The 21,005-nt window shown below is 41.3% G+C and overlaps 1 protein-coding gene across 15 annotated transcripts in view; it reads left to right on the top strand.

The window, feature by feature from the left end:
• The window catches only part of LOC119159401 (uncharacterized), a 41,913-nt gene that overhangs the window by 10,462 nt on the left and 10,446 nt on the right, over positions 1 to 21,005 (top strand). For 7 of the 15 annotated variants that reach the window (XR_012883836.1, XM_075865120.1, XM_075865118.1 and 4 more), the window contains exons 4-9: positions 3,895 to 4,325; positions 5,355 to 5,390; positions 9,441 to 9,476; positions 13,773 to 13,941; positions 15,143 to 15,244; positions 16,684 to 16,710. Coding sequence is in view for 14 of the 15 variants with exons in the window: in XM_075865120.1 (XP_075721235.1) it covers positions 3,895 to 4,325; positions 5,355 to 5,390; positions 9,441 to 9,476; positions 13,773 to 13,941; positions 15,143 to 15,244; positions 16,684 to 16,710 (801 nt within the window). In the remaining variant the exon portion in view is untranslated. The remainder of the gene's footprint in view (positions 1 to 3,894; positions 4,326 to 5,354; positions 5,391 to 9,440; positions 9,477 to 13,772; positions 13,942 to 15,142; positions 15,245 to 16,683; positions 16,711 to 21,005) is intronic. The other 8 variants (XM_037412144.2, XM_037412142.2, XM_037412148.2 and 5 more) reach the window with 4 other exon arrangements.

The following is a 21,005-nucleotide window of genomic DNA, read 5'->3' on the forward strand; positions in this document are numbered from 1 at the left end:
AACGCTTGCACGAAAAGGCGAGTGTTTCCAACGCTTCGCTAAGACAACACGGTGGTGGTATCTACCCGTCGCCTTGTGTTCTACACCCTATCACCTCCGAGACGGACGCGCACGCCTGTCCCAGAGCTGCGTGCTTCATTTTCCAAGAGAACTGCCAGATAGCGCTCATGTCTCACGTGTGACGTGACTTGATGCGCTCGCTCGCCTCGGCTGCACGCTCGAGGCACTCTAACACAGTGCATTCAGAACACCAATCACCGATTTTCTTGTGCAGAACATCAATTAAATGTTTTGTTCACTCCCTTCACACGCAAGACTATCGTCTTTCGACAACATTTGCAGATTAACATGCAAATACGGTGCCAATTTTTTTTCTTTCTGTTTCTTCGAATGCACTCTTCAGTGTGAGCATGCACACATGTGTGTGTACGTCACAGCCTTCCGCAGCGGTCCCAGTAACTTCTAAGCGTACCAAACTCATATAAACCAATAGCATGGTACGTGGGCCCATCATGCAATGATTTTTTAGTATATAGCATCATTTGTTGAGAAAAAAAATTGCCCGCAGCTTCCCTCGGGGGAACACTGAGGAGGATGCGGACCATATAATTGGTTAACGGGGTGTTAAAGTGCGACTTACTTGGGTCGATGGCTAAATTGGTTAACGTGGTTGTGAAATGGGGTGTTAAATTGCGACTTACTTGGGTCGATGGCTAAATTGGTTAACGTGGTTGTAGGAGGGGGTGTTAAATGAGTGAACACGTACACACGTATGCGAAAGGGCGACGCTGGTCGAAGGGACGTCGATCAATGTGTTTGTGGATTCGTTGGAATTCATTTCACCGCGACCTTGGACGTCGACGCGCCGTACAAACCAACCGACGAGCGGCAACTGAGCGTGCGAGCGCCGACCTTGAGTATATATACAGCACGACGGCGCATGCACTGTCAGCTGTTGAATGTTCTCGAAGCGCGACGCCACATGCGCGTCCACTGGAGAATCAGGAGAATTGTAGATGTCGAACGCGGTGTGTAGAGGAGGAAGGGTGCACAGATGGTGGAGGAGTGAAGCGCGCGCGGTGTGTAGAGGAGGAAGGGATGCACAGATGGTGGAAGAATGGGCGACGGCGCGACGGCGCATGCGCGCGCGTCAGCTGTCGAATGTTCGAGAAGCGGTGCGGGCGGCGCACTACAAGGCGCGAGTATAAGATGCTCCGCATCTAAAAAAAGGAAGCAATTTTTAGCTGACTTTGAGAATTTATTGTAAATTCTAGGCCACATGCTATGCCGTAACATTCAGCTCACATGTTCTCCGTAGCCTCAGCTACCCATCGGCCGCGTTTTTAACCATGTTGCAGTGTCCCGTTAAAGTGTGGCGACAAAGGATGATATTCATAGCCATTATAGTTGGGACAGCAGATGAAGACGTGGTTGACTTGGCATTTAGTCATTATATACCAAGACATGAGACCTGTGAACTAGGCCTTCATCAAATCACTAAGTGCAAGTAGCATCGATATGCTTGTTTGTTTTTACAATAAGAGTGCAATTAATGTCCTGTGCATAATATTACCAAAAGAAACCCTTAAAGCAGTGTGCTTGTATAGCAAATGCTTTTATGTCAGGAGCTCTTTAAAGGATCAGACAACTGAAAATCGCTGCAGATAATGAGAAGCATTGTGTTGATGCAGCTTTAACTTAGCTGTATTGTCATGAGCTCTTCATTCACAATGCATAGGTACATCTTGTATTAATAAATTATGAGCGCTAAAATTATTGCTGTAAAGGAAAGCTTAGTAACACATGGATGTTGGACTTTTCTTTTTGTTTTTGCCTATCTGGTTAAATGAGCCTAACACGATGTGTTGCTTTCTACATGTTTAATTTGGACATTTCATTATGTACCGTACTCAGTGCATCTTAAGTAAGTTGGCCTTTTTACCTTGCTTTTTTGCTTGCCATGAAGCTGTGCTTTCGTGTAGTGAACCTGCTTTCTCCTTTCTCATGTGCATTTGATGTGTTTTCTTTTACCGTCATTTATTGCATTTTCCTACAATTTTAGGTATCACCATAGTAGAGCTTGTTAATTAACTGATTGCTTGTATTCATTGTATATGGTCAGATATGTATGGAGTTCGTTTTCGCAGTATTTCACCTGTTTGCCAGTATTGTAAAGAGTCATCATTGAGATGGTGAGGTTTGTACACAAAACCCAGGAGCACTAGTAATGGCAATACCAAAAGTTCAGCATGTGAAAGAGTGACAAATATATTGGTGGCACATTTTCAGATGGACTGACCACCTTCTCGTGGCATCACAAATAATAATGGTGATGTCTGACACACATTAACAGACTCACTCTCCTTTGTGTGAATAGTTGACTTGAGAAATCCTGCAGTCACCACCTCTTGTGGTGTCTATAGGTTTTTAATGTTGCAACATGGTCATATTGGGGCTCCTCATGAAGATCAGTGCGAAAGGCTGCCCCAAAAGTTACCACTTCTTTGAAAACATATTCCATTGAGTGTTCAGTGCGATCTCTTTCTACTGCTATGTAAACTATGAAATGAAAACATTACTATGAGCTAAAAAATTATTTGTTTTCTAACACATCATCTTTTTACTTCAAACGAAGGGTAAAGATATTCCAGAAGCAGCTGACCTGACCCTAGCTTATGCCTCTATGTTTTTTTCAGGCAGCTCAACTTCTGCCTTTTTTAAGAGTGGAGTTCATCTGAGTGTTTTATTGTGCCAGGAACAAGAATTATCATCATCATTAACCAGTATGCACTCACTGTGGTCTCTGCAACTTCTGCTTTGCTCCCACAACCCATTGCATGGCTTTTTTTTTCTTTTCCTTTCCTTGCTATAAAGGAGCACTGACATGATTGTGAGAAATAAAAAAAGGGACCTTTTTTGTTTCCTTGGTATGTAGTGGGAACGGTCGCCCAGTGCTGGGTTCAGTAAACATATATAAACAAATTTTACTTTGCTCTTAAAGTTTTTGTCTCCAAATGTCTGCAAGCCAGTCTCACTGCAATTCACATTATTCCAACGAGTCAACACAGTTCCTCTGACATTGCAAAATCTGCATTTCTGCATGCAGCCTTAATTGCAGAAATATGACAGGGTTACCGGATGACAAATTTGCTCATCATTGTTTACGTGCATCACAAGCAGATATGACAGATCTGCCGCTGGTATTCCGCTGGTTACTGTCTCCCCGCTGCCTTTCCAATGATGAAACAGAAGGGAGTTTTCACGGCAGCGTTCATTGGCCAATAGCCAAGCCTGGCCATAGTTAACACTGCTAGCAAATACTTAGAATCTCTAGTAGAAGCTCTGTATTAGTAGCAAAACCTAGCCATGTCGTATGCTGGCTCCTCTGAATGTTCCAGTCTTGTGCCACTAGTGCAGACTGCTCACTTTTCTTCTTCTTGAGTTTTGTATAACTGTCATTACTAATCGGAGTAGACAATTGGCAAGTTGGTGTTTCATGGTCCTGGTATGCTGTGCCATCACTAATTGCAGGGCTGTGCATGATTCCTCTTTGACATTATCTGGTTTTCATTAGCAAGAGCCTTTTATGCTGGCTGGAACTAAGATAGATTTCTTTCATGTTACAATACACTAATCAATGCACCTGCAGAGAATGTGACACATGTGGTGACAAGTTAGGTCTTGTTGAAATGCCTCATGTTGCACTTTCGAGCAAGAGTATGCAAAGCGTAGGCTGTAAACAGAAAAAAATGTGTGATAATCATAGATTCGAATCGTTGGAATATCTCGACCAAATATTTGTGCTCAGGGAAGTACATCTCATGGGGATTTGGTTTTGCTTGCCTTCAAAATGAGATAGTAAATGTAAACATGTATTTAAATTTATATTTTCAGAGCCTAGGACCCCAGCCCAAGAGAGCAATGGCAAAGAACATAAAAGCATGGACGACATGCCTTTGTTCACTCTCAAGCTCACAAAGACCAAGACGGGCAACTGGATCATGGTCAAGCCCAAGAGCGAAGAGTCAGATGCAGGAGAAGAGACGTCTCCTCGGAAACCCAACGTCGTGCGACGAAAACGTGTTTCGACGCCACGAAAAACCAAGGCAGAGATCTCTCAGATTGCCCGTGGTATCTTCGACTCCAGTGACGATGAGCCGCTGTCAGAACTGCGAAACAAGCAACCAATCAAGAAGCCAGCCTCAACGCAGGTTCTTGCATTGGAAAATCCCAGCATCTCGGAACTGGAGCAGAAGCTTACTCGGGTGCACAAGCGGCGGAAGAAGCCGGCCGACGGCTTTCCACCTCCAAGCAAAAAGCGTAAGGTAAGGAAGTGAACTTGGGGAAATACAACAAACTCTAACGAAGAGAACTGACTGGAACTTAAGAGTGAAGAGCTTGTTACAAGGTGGTAACTTGCAAGGAGCCCTGTAGTGAACATACCTGCAAAAGGTTTTGAAACAAAGAAATGTTGTAGTATGTCACAGCCCTGCTTTCTATACTGTACATGGTGTTGTAGCATTTAAAGGTCTTGGCAATGAAGGAAATTACAACACCTTTAGCACAGCTAAAGTTTCAGTGGGCATTTTTTCTATTTATCTATGCAGCATTCATTAATTACCGTTTAAGATGATGTCATCTAGCTGATACAAGGAATACATTCTCAAAGAAAACGGCTGAGAGGTAGAGTATGTTCGAATTATGCCACTCACGTATACCACGCGTGTGTTTCCCATTAGCCAATTCAGCACTCACCGAAATAGACTCTGATTGCACAATAGTTTCACAAAGCACACCAGTATGGTTACTTCGTGGAAACCATCTTCTAAAATATAAATCGGGTGAGATTTAACTTTCCTTCCCATGCGACGAACGAGCTCTGTGGGGCATATAAAAAGGGATCCTGCTTAATATTGGCCAGCTGGAGATCTCTGCTGTTAATTGAAACTATGTTCATACTGCTCTACTCATTAACTCAAGAATGTTTGATATTGTCCAGGAGACCCATTTGAATGCACTGAATGACCGACAAGTGATCCATGTGTGCCATCACTGCTGCCACCGAATAAAGATAAGAAAAAGCAACTGAAAAAAGGAGTCTATGAAATAAATATAGAAAGCATTTAGATTTCTTAACTCTAAAGTGCATAAATATTTTTATGTGCTATCATTGTTACATAAAAATTAAAGAAGACAAAATCTGCCTCCAAACAGCAGGTAGACAGAACATGCCCTAAATAGAAACTTTGGTAGACAATGAGGTAGAGTAAGCATTTCAGTGCTCTTGAACTTTATTATGGTTTTATTTAATGTCAATCTAACTTTTTAATTTTTTTCTATCTACATACACACAGTGCACAAGGCAGGAGGCAACAGGCTCTTCTAAAAAGGTAATAACTTGTAAGAGCCTGTCATGTTGCACCATCATCATTGAAGAGTTCTGAAATTCAAAGTAGTAGTTAATGCAAGATATGTTTCATATTCATCACATTTAATTGCTTATGTACACTGGCAAACCTTGTTGCCTTAAAATGGAGGCAGTTTTAAAATTGAAATATAAAACATGAGGTAACAAGAAAAGAGGAAAAATGTCATTTGAAAAAAATGAGCTTATTATACTTAGTTGTAAATCACTGAATAGACTGTGAACCATGGTACACAGGTGAATTGACAGGTTATTGTGCATGCATACAAAAGCCATGTAGAAAATAGCCACTGACTGGATAGCTGCAGAATATGTCTTGCTAAGTCATCTTGTGCAATCACTCGGTCGATATCTACAGCAATCTTCTTCTCTGGGAATGTCTCACATGCAGCTTGCATTTGTGCTAATATTGTCCTCATCTCATTCATAAGTTGGCCACTTCATGGGTGCATTCAAATTGGGTTCTTCACGCAAAACTTCTAGTGAATGAAACAATGTGGATTGAGAAGTCTTAGAAACTACCAAATATCTTGCCGCACGACTACATGACTTACTTGGATGGAAAGCTCTTGGCAGCAAAGGAAATCACAACATTTATTGTTTTTGTTGCTTTTGTAGCATTTATTGCTTCTTGTGCAAAGAAATGCCACCTAGCTGATGCACACACAAGGAACACTTTTTTCAGTGAAAGGGCAGAGAAGTATAACATGCTTGGCTTGAACCGTGCGTACGTGCCAAGCACATACAGTAGACTCTCAGTAAACGGAACCTGAAGGGACCAGAAAAGTACGTTCTATTTAACAAGAGCTCCACTTACTGAGGAGTGAACATGAGTGTAGAATACAAGCTCTACACCAAGCATTGCAGAGAAAATAGTTCTGTTTAAGAAGTAGTTCCATTTAACAGATTTTCGTTTACTGAGAATCTACTGTACTTTAGTGATGCAAAACTGTCGATGGTAAAAAAAAAGCTATCAATAAGGCTATATAGGAAATTCAATAGTACTATCAAGATCGTTCAATACTTTCACTGCTCAGAAAGCTGCATCGTAACTTTATGGGAAGGCTTTGCGCTGCAAGTGGAGGCTGCAGGGCAACGTTGCATCTTTGTTGGGGGCATCGAACAGATGCGGCCACGTACATTGGCAATTCACCACACGTTTTTCATCGTATGTTTGGTGTTGTGGCCGTTGGGTTGAAAATTGAAAAGGATGCCACGCACATACAGTGTACATGGGTGTCCATCTGTTTACAAACAAAACGACGAAAAAGTGTCTATGTTTTGGCTACCTCGAGAACGAACGGCGGGAAAAGTGGAAGCACGCTATACCGCGACAAGAAACTGATGGTTTGGCATTTGATCCCCGGCAAGTGCGTATGTGTGAAAAGCACTTCGATGAAAGTGGGATTTTTCGTGTGAACCAGTGGCTAATCAGACGAATTGTTGACAAGATGCCGCACGATATTCCGAAACTTTTGCCGAAGGTTGTGCTGAGGATTTTTCATGGCTTCCCAGCGTCTTTGCCTAGTGCAAAAAGATGCAGAGCTCGCCCGCATACCAAGCATCGCCGTGACTATTGAGGCTGCATCAACACTGTGCATGAGCCCCTTTGACATAGCTGCCTTGGATAATGACGTTGTTAACGAATGTGAGCATAGTGGCTGCCTCTTCCTTGTTGCATGCCAGTAACAGAAGCTTGATGAAAGAAAAGGTTCGCCGTTTTCTTTTATACAGGCACTGAGATGACCGAAAGTGTAGAGGTGACATGCCAAACAAACGGGAGCTACATGCAGCTCCTCACAGCTTTATATATTCAAAGCGCACATCCGTTGCATGGAACAGAGACTGAAGCGCTACCAATTCAAGCTTGCTTTGGTGACGGCGCAGGAGAGGATGCACCAAAAAGCTGTACAAAACTTGCCCAAGCTTTAAAAGCGTCGAGAGTTAATTTTTTTATATCAATTTGTCATGAGAATGAAAAGATAATTTTCGCGTCAAATGTTCACATTGCCGGCATGGGTAGCAGTCTGTCAATTTTCACATTTGAGGAGGCATGTAAGGCTTTCACCTTTACAATAAAAACAAGGAAAGACAGGAAAGACACAGCATGAGTAAGCTACATAGCAGAGTAAAGGACCGAGAAACTACATTGCATGGCCAACCGACCTCAGAATGTGTTAAGCACCGTAATAATAAATCAATGCAAAACAAAACACGAAAACCAGGCAAAAGTCACATGAAGTAATGCTTGATCCTCATCACATGCTAAATTCAAAGCACTGATTCATTCAAACTGGCTGTTCATTTGATAAATACGAGGCTACTTTCAGATATCTATCTTCGTATATGAACACTGAATGAAAAATATATAGCCTGAAAGGTTGGATATGCGCTGTCAAAAGTTGCAATCACTGCCCTTTTATGACGTGTTAAGAACCACCAGAGTAGTTGAAAAACCTGTAATTGTCCACAACTTATCACTACATGCTTCAAAAAAAAAAAAAAAAAAGAAGAAGCATGCTTTTATAGTGGTAACATTTCGTACAGTGGAATCGGCACGCAGACAAATTTCTAGCTTCACGGCCTCAATCCAAGCTAAGTTTCGCTGTATTAGAGACTTCCATGAATTTACTTGAAAGTAATGTCACTCTGATTGATCGACATGTGGTGTTGAATCTTCTAAAACCATCATATGATGTGTGAGAGTTGCCGTGGTGGAGGGCTCCAGAAACTTCGACCACCTGGGGGTTCTTTAACTTGCACCCGAATCTCGGCACACAGGTCTTCAGCATTTTCGCCTCCATCGAAAATGCAGCCGCCGCAGCTGAGAATCAATCCCGTTACGTGCGAGTCAGCAGCCGAGTACCTCAGCCACTAGACGACAGCAGTGGGGCGTAACATCACTCTAAGACGTAATCAACCTTCACGGGTACATTTAATCACGTTTCACAGTTCCGGCGTATTCTGTACAATTGCAGTGCCACGGCCGCTCCGATGCCCCACTGTGAGCGAGGGCGCCCCTAGAGGTTTCTCCTGTCCCTATATCAAACTTGCGCCGAAGCTTCATGACTAGTAACTGCATTGAAGGACTCTGGTACTATCAATAGTATAAAATGAACCACACAAACTGATTGAGCGTTCAGGCTGAAGGGCAAGAAAGGTGGCATGCTTGTGTTCCTTCACTGAAATGCTTGACTGACACATGATAATTAAGTTGAACTGTTCAGCGGTAGTGGAAAGAAACTTTTTACATGTGGCAGGTGGCAAAACGTTGGAGCTCCAAGTTAATATCGCATTTTGTGATATCGAAATACATATATCAAGAACTAAATCTTAATTATTAAGTTTAACTCATAACTTATGAATATAAAATATTATGAACATACTTCATCTTTTTTGCCGTGCAAATGATTTATTTATTTCACTTAAAAATTGCTGATAAATTAAACAAACTAAGTGTTGCTAATAGCAGGATGTCATAATGTTTTGGCAATATCTTTGGTCAATTATTGATGTCATTTTTGGTTGGGCTATTCATAATGCTATTCGTAGTTTGTGGTTAGCGTTTCTATCAATAGTTTCTTTACATTATCGATAGTTTAAAGAAAAGCTATTGATTGTCTGGATAGTCAACTGATGATTGGCTTTGCATTACTCGTATGTTCACTCAAACCAGTACAATTCTTTCATAATGAACTGGAAGCCTTTCTGCAATATAGTCCCGCAATACACACAATTGAAAGAATGCTCACTACATGCACTCCATTTTGTTGAATCAAAATCCACTGAGCTTTCACATTTGTTTCTATGCATCACATAAACGGTGAGGGACACTCTAGTAAAGCATTCCTATATAATTTAAGCAAAACTTTTTATGCACTATCATTATTCTTACAAAATTGAAACCTATGTGGCCAATAAGGTAAGATAATCTTTTTAGTGCTCTGAAGTTTGACTGTGAATGTACGAAATTTCATTCTAATTTTTAAACCCTTTTCTATTGACATACACACAGCGCACAAAGCGGGAGGCAAAAGGCTCTTCTAAAAAGGTAACGCAACTCCAGGAGCCTGTCTTCATGTCACACTGTCATCACATGAGAGTGCTAAAATTTGAAGCAGTAGACAGCATAAGATATTCATCTTTCACCATCATCAAACTTCATAGTCCGTGTACACTGGCAAACTGAGTTGAAGCAGCTTCACAATCAAAATAAATTAATCAGCAGGTAACATTGGAACAGGGAATCTCATTTGGAGGGAGTTAAGATAACCCATCTCTGGCAGCAGTATTTAATAGGTAGGTTGACCAACAGCATTTATGGGATACTGGGTGGCTCACACCATTGTTCTAGCCCATCTAATTCATGTAAATAGGGGTGCACTCCATTATGTGTGCTGTGATAAGTCTGCATTTTTATGAGTTATGCCAAAGAGCTGCACTGCATCATTTTAGACTGATAAAGCATTTCCTGATGCTATTTACACATATTTCATGATAAATTGCCTCTCTGCACAGTGATATACTGTGGCAAAATCACAGCTGATTTAATTGACAATGGGATACGTATCAACCATAACAGAATGGGCTGTAAGTCGGGTGATCGTAGCATGATTTTTGAGATTGGGGTACTGTCGTAACCACTTTGCGCACATCTATGACAATGTCACCCCCAAAAGCACTTCATTTGCAGCTTGTCTTTAAATAGGTATTGTACATATCTGATTCAGCTACTGACTAGGTCACAGATATATTCAATTGTATGTATGCTCAGAGAATTGTTCTCAGTTAATGTTATGAGAAAAGTCATACTTGTGGGCACCATCCCACAATACCATGCTCGTACGATGGGAAGTAGGCTAATATAACCATGGTCCTTTTATTTGTTTGAGTAATAACTGATACATGTAAAGATACATAATTCATAGTATGGTAATGTTCCAAGAGTTGGAAACATGTGTAAAAGAAAGTAGAGGAAGCTATGCTAGATAGCGTTCTAATGCCTTACAGAATTTTCGTTTGTATTGTGAGGCGAGATACATGAAGGAGTTCACAGGACATGTGTTGTGGACTCCTTTTCTCATCGCTTGTCTACTAGTGTGCTGCTTCAGTGCAGTCAACTCGCCTAACTTACCATCTTGAATTTATGCCTTACATATTCACAACCCTTCATCTGAGGAATATGCGTTTCATCTAGATTCAAGATCACGTATATATTCCTTTGTCATATTGTCATTTCCAGAGTGATGCTGATGCAATGTGCTAGCAGCAAGCGTTGCAAGCAATGCATGCATATATTACTTTTGTTCTTTGCATACCATCTAAGCTACACCAAAAACTAAAATTAAGCCCTTTGTGTAATGAGCAAATCTCTTTTCTACATACCACTCATATCATCGATCTCGTATACTAACATGAACTTTGCTCATTTAGAAAACTAGGTTCAGCATAGTCGGATGTTGTCGAATATATTTTTATAAGCCTGGAAAAAGATGCCACTTTTTTGTTTTTCTCTGTGTTAAGTATTAATCATGTGTTTACAAGTGCTATAGAAAAAAAAATTTCAATAACCATTCTGTAATGCAGCAAAAAGACGTTTCTCACCATTGATCGGTCTGTAATCCATAGCTATGAATTCTGAGAACTGATTAAGTAGACATACCTTTTCCTTCATCATGATTTTCACATTCTCTCTTAAAGGGACACTAAAGGCAAATAATTTATGTCAGCGTGCAAGCTCAGTGTATGACAACGTTTAAAACAGCAATATTATTAACAGCTGTACCCTACTTCCCGAGAAGCTAAGCTAAATGTATCGCATGACGTGCACCCGAGCGAGACATCTTGTAAATGATCCCGATGACTTGAGAGCATCTGACTACTGTAAGAATACTTTGAGACGCCCAGATAAGGCAACCGCTTAATGTTCCGGACAGCAACGAGACAGCAGCCGGTCGTTTCGGCAGAAGCAGCACGAGCCTCGTCAACAACAAACGTCGTCTTTGTCGTTGCTCCAGCAGGGCCCGTATTTGTCACTACAATGACTCCCCGGTCGAAAAGGAGCCATCCTGGCGACCTATGGGACAGGCAGGACGTGGGTTGTCGGGAGGTTTCAAACGGTCAACGTGCACAGTTTCACGCCCGTGGCATCGTTCATCTGTTGGTGGCAGAATGGGCTCAACAATGTAGTTTACTGGCGATGCCTGGTGCGGGATCCGGTACGGACCATCATACTTGTGTATGAACTTAGAGGAAAGGCCGGGGCCAGATGATGGCACGCGGAGCCATCAGGGCGTATGACGAAGGGGATGAACGTCGGTCATCAGTGTGCTTCTGGTGAGCCTGATCGTGTGTGGTAAGCGAATGTGCGAGCTGCCGACACGATCGTCTTACCGCCTCAGCGTAAGTCAGTTGTGGGGAAATAGACGAAGGAGGGTGCGTGGGTGGCAGAGCATCAGAAACTTGCTCTTCGAATGTCTTGCGGAGCATTGGGGTCAGCTTGTGTGCCTGGTCGGAACGTAGAGCACAAGAGACAATTGGCACGCCACTTCTCGGACGAACTGCTGGATTTGCTGCATTAGCGTGCTTTGTTTGGAGTAAACAGTGCGAATGGTTAACGCAAATGTGCTGATCATGTCGAGGTTTGGAAGTCGCATAGAAATGCGCTCTTTCCTCAGCTCGTCGTAACTTTGACAGTGCTGAATCAGCTGGGCGACAGTTAGGGGGTTTTTCGCAACAAGCATGCGAAAGGCGTCGTCCTCGATACCTTTCATTATGTGCCGTATTTTGTCAGTATCGGACATGTCAGGATCGATGCGACGGCAGAGGTCCAGAACATCCTCAATATACGAGGTGAAGGTCTCCCCAGAGCGCTGTGCGCCACTGCGCAAGCGCTGTTTGGCGCGCGGCTTGCAAACAACGGGTCGGCTGAAGACTTCCCCAAAGCATGTCTTAAGGGGGTGACCAAGAGGGAACTTCAGCTTAATGGTTGTTAAACCACAGCTGTGCCACACCCGCGAGATAGAAATGAAGGCAATCGAGCTTATCTGTGTCATCCCTCTTATTGTGAACGCTTGCCAATTCATACTGGGACAACCAGTCTTCAGCGTCTTGATCGTCGGTCGCGGTGACAATCACCGGATCTTGCTGTCGTGGTGTTTCGGTACAGGTAACAGATGGGATTAAGACTGCAGGTGGCTGGGTCATGTCGTTAGGCAGTGGCGAGGCGGGAGGTTGAGGTAGAGTTCGGGAACGGTGTTCCATGTTGAAGATACCAGCGCCTCCATCAAATGTAAGAATACTTTGAGTGGCCCAGGTAAGGCAACCGTTTAATGTGCCAGACAGCAACGAGACAGTTTGGGCAGAAGCAGCATGAGCCTCGGCAACAACAAACGTCGTCTTCGTCGTTGCTCCAGTGGCCCCCGTATTTGTCACTACACTACAATTAATCACTAGTAATCAAACTAGCTGCAATAAAAGAAACACCTTTCGTGTATCAAGAGGCGTAATAAAATTCTGCTTGTCCGTTTCTGTTTGGCTTTTATAAAAAAAAAAACTGCCTGGCGTAACTATGGGGAATGGCACAAGTGGTTCAAAAGTTCCATTTTTGTCTGGTTAGGCTAGATAGCCTTACCACGAGCCATAAGAGATTGGAATGCCTTAGATAAATTTATTGTTACTCAGCCTTTGCTCTGAACTCGTGGAAGAAGCTATTTGATGTGAACACATGTCACTCTGATTATTGTTATTTTGTTGTTATTTTTCTATTGCTGTGGTATGCTTGATGTAATTGCTTATTGTGTGTAAATTTAGAGCGTGAATTTTCGTTTATACGTGTAAATGTCTATTTCTTACAGAGCACATAATTTGCTGTTCGCATTACTTATATACATTCATCTATGAATTAACTCCCACCCCTGTTTAGTCTCTGTGAGGGATTGGTAGTATTTAAAAATAAATAAATAAATGAATAAATTAAATAGCCAGTGCCTTCTAGCGGGGCCCAATTCAACCAAACAAGCAGAAAATTGTTCAGTGGCCGTTGCTGTGGCTCCCACTACTTTTGCTCTGCTGCTACTAGTGTCAGCGGAAGCGCAGTAAAGACGGGCAACATTCAGCACGGCAACAGTGATGTGAAAAAGACCGCTATCGGGCGGGTGATTTGAAGTGTACTAACGAGATGTAGACCACTAACACAAGATTTTATTTCAAGATAAGCACTTTCTTGGCACCAAAGTAGCACTACGAGGTTCTGGACCGCAATTTAAACAATTGACGTCGGCTTAACATTTACCTTTAGTGCCCCTTTAAAGCACCGATCATGCTGTCCCCTTCTTTTCTTCCACAGCCTGCAGCGAAACCAACCTGTGCTGAAAATCCAGCTGTGGCAAAACTAAAACGTTGCATTAGCACTGCAGGGCTGAGAGTACGCTATGTTCAATTGCTTGAGGAAAGTGATACAGTGGAGCAGAAAGTGGCGAAACTTATGAAAGTTCTCAGGGACGCCGGACTTCAAGGTGAGTTTGCCTTCCTATGTGCTTGTGGCAGTGGCACCTGATCACAGCCCCTGACACCTGACAGCAGCCATTTGTTGCAGCTGTGAAGTTGGGGCAGGTGTGACGGGTTTCACCGCTGCTTACTTTGTCCGAGCTGTGTTCACTGTACTTGCTAAAACTCATATATTTTTTTTATTTTGGAAACAACAGTGCGTCAACATGTGTTTTTTTTTTTTAGGTAGACTAAGGTTCTGAAAGATGGAAGAAATGTTACTGGTGCCTTCAAATACAATTGAAATTTAAATGTAGTCAGGTATTGCATAAGCTCAACTACTAGAACCCTCTTTTTGTGCACGATCGTCGAGATAAGTTATCGACTCGTCCAGTAGTTCATGCCTCCCTCTTCCTCATTTCTGCTGTTATTGAACGCCTGTGTCAGAAATATAGTTTCAAATGCATAACTCTGTTTCAATCGAAAATCCAAGAGCTACCTAATTAACATTTTAAGACATGAGAAGCAAAGATCACAGTCATGTGGCTTTTAAATATTTAGTAAAGGTTGATGGCTTTTTAAATCATGAGAAACACTGCCATGTGAAGCTGTGGAGTAATATTTTGTAGAAGTATCGGCTTTCTGTCATTGATGGCTTAGGCACCATTGTTGACAAGTGACAGCGTTATTAAATCTAGCTTGTTTTGTATTGCAGTCTCAATAATTCATTCTTGTGCATTTTCACAATTTGTTCAGCTATTCAATCTACCGCAATGCACGACATAATGGGTGCGCACGTCTAGAGTTAGAAATGAAGACTTGTTGGCAACTTGTTAAATTTATTTTCGTTGTTATCATAGATAATAGATAAAAAAGATTGTTTTTTATAGTCGACTGCACATTGGTGATCTGAGAGAAACTCACGTGGCAAGTGTTGAATGATTGATATTGCTTGTATATTGGCTGTATGACATATAGTTGTAAGTTCGTGCCTGTCCCGTGTACTTGTACCACCTTCCCTTCTTTGTAAGTGTTTCCTGCGCTGCTCTTCTGTAGTTGAAATACTATAAACCAACAGGCCAAAACTAGTGTTTTCCGGCAGCCATAGAAATGTTCTAAGTGTGCATGCCATGGCTCCTCATACTTGCAGCGCTAGTTTCACTTTTATGTCTCCTGCTTTCGTCTGCGTGCTTGGAGGCTGAAGTGATGACTACTTGTCTTTTATTGCAGGCAATCCAACATTGAAGAGCTGCAGGGAACTGAGGCAGAGGCGTGAAGAAGAGAATGAAGTTCGAGGTCTTGACAAAAGCAGAATCGTCGAAAACTCTCAAGGTATCGGAGCATCTGTTTGCTGTTCCTAATGCAGAGTGTTATCGATGGTCGCAGCAGGAACTGTTGTCATTTGTGGCTCTTTCTTAATGTGTGCACTTTATTCATAGTAAGGCACTTACGCTCTAGTTGACAAGCACCATTTCCTTGGCGATTTTATGTAAAATAATGCCTGTAAAAAGCAAAAGTTGCATCGAAACAAAGATATCCAGTAGGCTTGTGCGAATACCCAATTTTAGGTTAGAAGCGAATAGTAATGTGGGCTGAATAATTTCAAATTGTATTCGAATATCATATATATCGCATATTTAAAAAAAAGGGGAGTGTATTTGTCATGACCCAACTAACTTGCACAATATTTTTTAAAAGTTAAAACAAGACCTGTGAACACCTAACTAACCTGCACAATTTTCTTAAACATTAAAAACAAGACCTGTGAACATGCCATTTTTTTTGTTCAATGGAAGTGGAGAAAACTTTGAACAGTAGCAGGATCTGACTTTCGGTAGAGTGCGAGTGATAACCTGTAAAATATGTTACATTTTATAATTGCTATACTTAGAGCATGTAAGCTAGTATAACAAGCTTAAACAACTTAAAAAATAATGGATAGATGAGAGGGTAATATGTTGATTTAACCTTAATGAGGAGATTCGCAGCTACGCGGATTTCCCTTGGATAAATGCTTTCATGGCTTAGCACCACTTCACTTCAGTGAAACCATGTTACAAAGGGCTACATGTGGATTAATATATCTCTATTCGTTTGTTTTGAATAGTTTGAAATTTTCAGCAAGTTTAATATCGAAGTGAAGTGAATTCATATACCGTGATATTCATTCGAATATGCAGAGCATTTGAATATTCACACTAGCTTAATATCCAGACAAGGAAAAAATGTGAGGTAAATGGGATGTTTAGAGTGATCGGAAACCATTGAACATGGAGCATTGCTGGGGCCAACATTGTGACATTTAGACTTGTCTTCATCAGTACTACAGCTTTTTTTCTCGGCACTGTTTTTATGTGTGCCTTGCTCACTCACACCGGACCTGAAATCTGGAGGCTGGGAAAAATAAGCTTGTTTTCAAACTTAGATAACACTTTAAGAATTACAAAAGGGAGAATTGCCATTAACCTGACTGTATAAAAGGAAAGTACAAAACGAACTGGAAAGTTTTTTCACCAAGAAAAGCACTGCATTTGAAGGAACAATTTTGCATCTCTGGGGATCCAAAAGTGGTGTCATTGCCTTTTTTTAAACTGCATTTCTTATTTACGAGACCTTATTTTATTGAGAGGAGGCAACAGGAACGTAGTGTTAGTTGCTTAGCGCATCTAAATGATGCCCCCCCCCCCCCCCCTTCTACTTTTGTTTTTCAAGTAGAATGACTGTAAACTAACCATGCCTACGCTTTTCTTGATGGGGATTCTTCTTTACAGCACCTTCCACACAACCTCGACTACCAGGTGCGTGAGAGCCTTTGTGGCTGTTACAGCTTTGCTCTGTAGAAACACTGTGAATTCTCAGAACTTTTAAACGGCCACTATGCGCAGTAGTCACAGTTTTAAAATGATATGCACCGCAGATGAGTAGCAATATTTGTGTGATGTGCATCTGGAACATCAAAAGAACACTAAACACTCCTTCTATGCAGAGAATGGCAATGCTTTGACCATACCAATTGATCGACCAAATTTTAAGAAATATTCTCTGAAAAAATGCATTGACTATAGTACTAGTTCTCTTCTCTTCATATCATGGTAAAGCGTAAGCGTATAAAAACAGCACAAACACAAATAGTACACAAGGAGAGAAATCGATAACGCTAGCGCTTCTCTTCTTGTGTCTGTTTGTCTTAACTGTTTTTCATCCTCCACCATGAAGCCAGTACATCTAGTCCGATTTCTGGTCCTAATTAATCATACTTCAAATAAAGTTCTTGCCCTCGGTACTTAAAGTAAATGAAATATGTATTGCCAAACCCCCGAACAGGTTCTGAACATCACTTCTCTTAGTAAAAAGTGGAGGTGTGTGAATATTCAAGAACTTTTAATAACAAGTCAAATACTTCTATTCGAGTCAGTACTCGAATGAAGTAGTACATATTTGAAATACAGAATATTTTTCTCATAGTTTTCGAATAATCATCACCAATAGGAGAACTCCAAGACAATGAGACATTGTGAAAACTGAAGGTCATTTTTCTGTTTTAATCACTGAATTACTAACCTACTACATGCTGTCCAAGCTTTTATAAGCTATAGTAGTTGAAGGCACTATAGATACTATAGTTGGAGACGCCTTGACATTTCCCTAAAAACTCACAGTTTATACAATGCTGTAGCTGCACCGAATTAGTCACGTACTCTCTTCATCCTGTAATAACTGATGACAAAGACTAGGACCACCATTGGCTTCACAAATGAAAACAGAAGCAAATGTTGTGTTTGCGTAAATTGTTCTTGCAGATACAGCGTCCGACTCTGATGTTTACATGCTTTCGTTGTCGAGGCACATGCCGTGATGACAGCTTTATCTCTTTCTTTATGCACTTAACGTATGAGGTGAAATGACTGGAACAGATTTTTTAAAAGCAATATACACTATAAATTATTAGTCTGCAATATAAATCATGTCTTTTTAGGTACACATGAGCATTATAAAGCAAGTGATATTTTATGTTAATTTTTCATTATTAAAAATTTCATTATAGTATGTCTTGCACAAACATTCCTAACTCAAATTCTGCTCGTTAAAAAACTTCCATTTTTTGCTCACACATATAAGAAGCTTTGGCCTGTGCAATGAACCAAAACAAATGAGATCTGACGAATAGTAAAAACAGTAATTAAATAACCAAAAAAGTATGCACTAACACGAGCAGGGGTGCAACAGCGGCGCCAATTGTGCCAATTTGATACAATTCTCCATTTTTGCGCCGAGCTGCACCAAACCATGAAATGAAATCTGCTCCATGCTGCACCAAAATGCTTGTGCACTAATTTCAACAATAAATGAAGGCAACGTTGGCCACCTGTAATGTGCGTCCTCAATCAATTCAGGGATATAGGCACGCCGACCTTTACCCTAAACAGGAGCCGAGGTAAATTTCGTGGCACGATTTTGCTCATTGAGGTTCATTACACGCTTAATATTGTGATAAGAAAGTGTGCCAAGCTTTAATAAAAAATATTAATTAGCAAAACAGCTACGACTGTTCGTGTGCAGAGAAATGTCAGAAATATAAGTTCTGAGAAAATCGACAAAAAAAGATTTTAAACAAGTGCAGTGATTATACTAAATGCTTGGGAAAGCTAAAATTTTCAATATTTGTAGCCAGTTTCATTGTGGACCTTACTATTATGTGCCTCTTCTCTAGCGACAATTCTATTTTTTTTTTTTTTTTCGAGCTTGTTTTGCTGCAACAGTGACATGACGAGGTGCTCTCACACAACAGTGCTTATCGCTTGCGAGGCACACTTTTCCAGTGTAGGGGTCAGGCTTCATCCCAATTTGCTTTAAAGAATATGAAATGTGCTTCTTTTACCATTGTTAAAATTATGCACATTGTCAAACAAAGTAAATTTTATAGTGTACAGGCTCGCATAAATGTTCTTGAGAGTGAAAACATTTATTATGTTGCGTATTCACCTGGTCAGATGATCATGACTAAAAATGATGTATAGACAGCGCTTTTAGAGCATTATTGCATGTTTGCTTTTGATAAAAGTGATAAATAATCAACACAATACTACATACCAAGCTAACCTGATGATCAACGCAAAATGGGCACTTTCAGTATCGGTTTTGTAGGTGATCGGTGGTCGAACATTCTTGCTTGTATCTTTGGAAAGAAACTACGTTGGCCAAAGCTTTATGCAGTAAAATGACGGGCAATAAATTGGGCATTCAAGAAAACCACAAGCCATAAAACGACATTTTGAGAAAAAATTGGCTTTTTCCGCTTGGCTTCATAGTATTCGTAGCGTTCAATTCCGAATTTATGAGCTTTAACCTCTCAGTTCTATTTAAAAGCAGGGTACAAAGTATTAGCTTGATTAGTGTAGCCACTGCTGTATTTCAACCTACGATTACACATTATATCGGTAGAAGTTAACTTTTGTACGACCAAAAATTACCACTTCTTGAGTTTATGGCTTCGTGTGTTCCGAAGCATAATTTAATTCATCGTAGGCAGTTGTAGATGTGGAAACGATGTCAAGAAAAGTTGCCATGCAAAAACTGATGACAAGTCTTCATGCTGCCTCCTATTTTTTTTTATTTGTCACTGCCATTCTGCCACTGAATAAATGCTTGGACAGTGAACTACCTCGCTCTCACCATCTGAAATCCGCATGCCAGTCTGCAGTATCTTCTTTGCGAGTGCAACGGGGCAAGCACAAGTGCACGCCCCTCTCCCGCTTTAGAATGCCTGTCTCTAACTTTTTTTTTTTTTTTTCGCTTCGTATGCTCCATATTTTCATCATGATTGTTTCTAAAAAGTTTGTTGCAACAAGGTTGAGACAACTGCACATATTGCACATTTATGATACATTTCCGTTTGCTTGTGCCGAGCTGTTTCAAAAAGCATAAAAATCGCAAAAATTTTGCTGAACTGCTCCAAAACAGCCTCAAAAGCAAGAATTTCGATGCCAGCCTGAGCTTCAGTGGGGAAAAAAGACTGAGTTGACTACATCATTTACCAAGCGGTGCCAGAAATACAAAAAATTCAGAGGATATCTGCGGAGTGAATGACGAGGATAGGGGTAAAGTGTCCATCCGTCTGTTCGTCCGTCCGCTCTTATCACACTAGAGCACGCATCCGACTGACGCTTCGCCCCACTTATCAACGTTCACTCAGTGTATATGCTATGTATTTCTTATCATAAGAGAGCCATCTATCCTCTTTAATCGTCAGCAATAGGAAAGCCACTAACGCCATCTAGTGATATTACTTCCAAGGACATACACACACGCCATCTAGTGAGCAATTCATAAACTAGAAGTGGCAACATTCATACTACGTACAATCAGAGGAGGGAACGACCCACACCTTAAGGAGCTTTGCCCCTAAAAAATAAGCCGCGTCCGAGCATGTTTTTCACTTTGCACCTTTTTAGTGCCTCCATAATCTCCTCTGGACCGTTGTAAATATGCGCGATTCTGTAAAAATGTGCTGCCGTGCATCGATTGAGCTGCTTCGGCTAGCTAGGCAGGCAATGTGTTCTGGCGCCACTGTCGCTTAGCAAAACTGCAGAGTTAGCCTCCCTAACCGAGTGGCATGCGTGGTGGGGTTGACTCTCAGGTACTTTGTTGTGCATAGCCCGTTTCTATGGTCACTGCGCCTTTCATGTCAATGCTGCTGCGTGCAGTACGCGTGCGCATTTGCCGCGAACGAGTACCTTGTTGTGTAAACGTGGAGTCATCCCCTTGCATGCGATGCGTCTCTTGGATGCTCTGGCGCTTGGGTTCTCAAACAGGGTTCCGTGAGTGACAGAACGCGTGCAACCCGCACCCGGTTTACCCCCATTAGCAACTAGTTCATATAGACACGTGAGTTTTCATTGCATTTTTCATTTTAAAAGTGAACACCATTTGTCCTTGTCTTTTTTACGCTACATTTACACTGTAATGAATCAGTACCTTGAGGTTTAACAGCACGAAAAAATACATGGTGGACAGGAAAAGGGCGGGGTTAGCACTGACTTCCAACTAAAATTTTATTGACAAGAAGGCTGTTAATATACCCGAGTGAACAGAA

Source organism: Rhipicephalus microplus, chromosome 1, assembly GCF_043290135.1.
Source record: "Rhipicephalus microplus isolate Deutch F79 chromosome 1, USDA_Rmic, whole genome shotgun sequence".
In the NCBI taxonomy this organism is placed as follows: domain Eukaryota; kingdom Metazoa; phylum Arthropoda; class Arachnida; order Ixodida; family Ixodidae; genus Rhipicephalus; species Rhipicephalus microplus.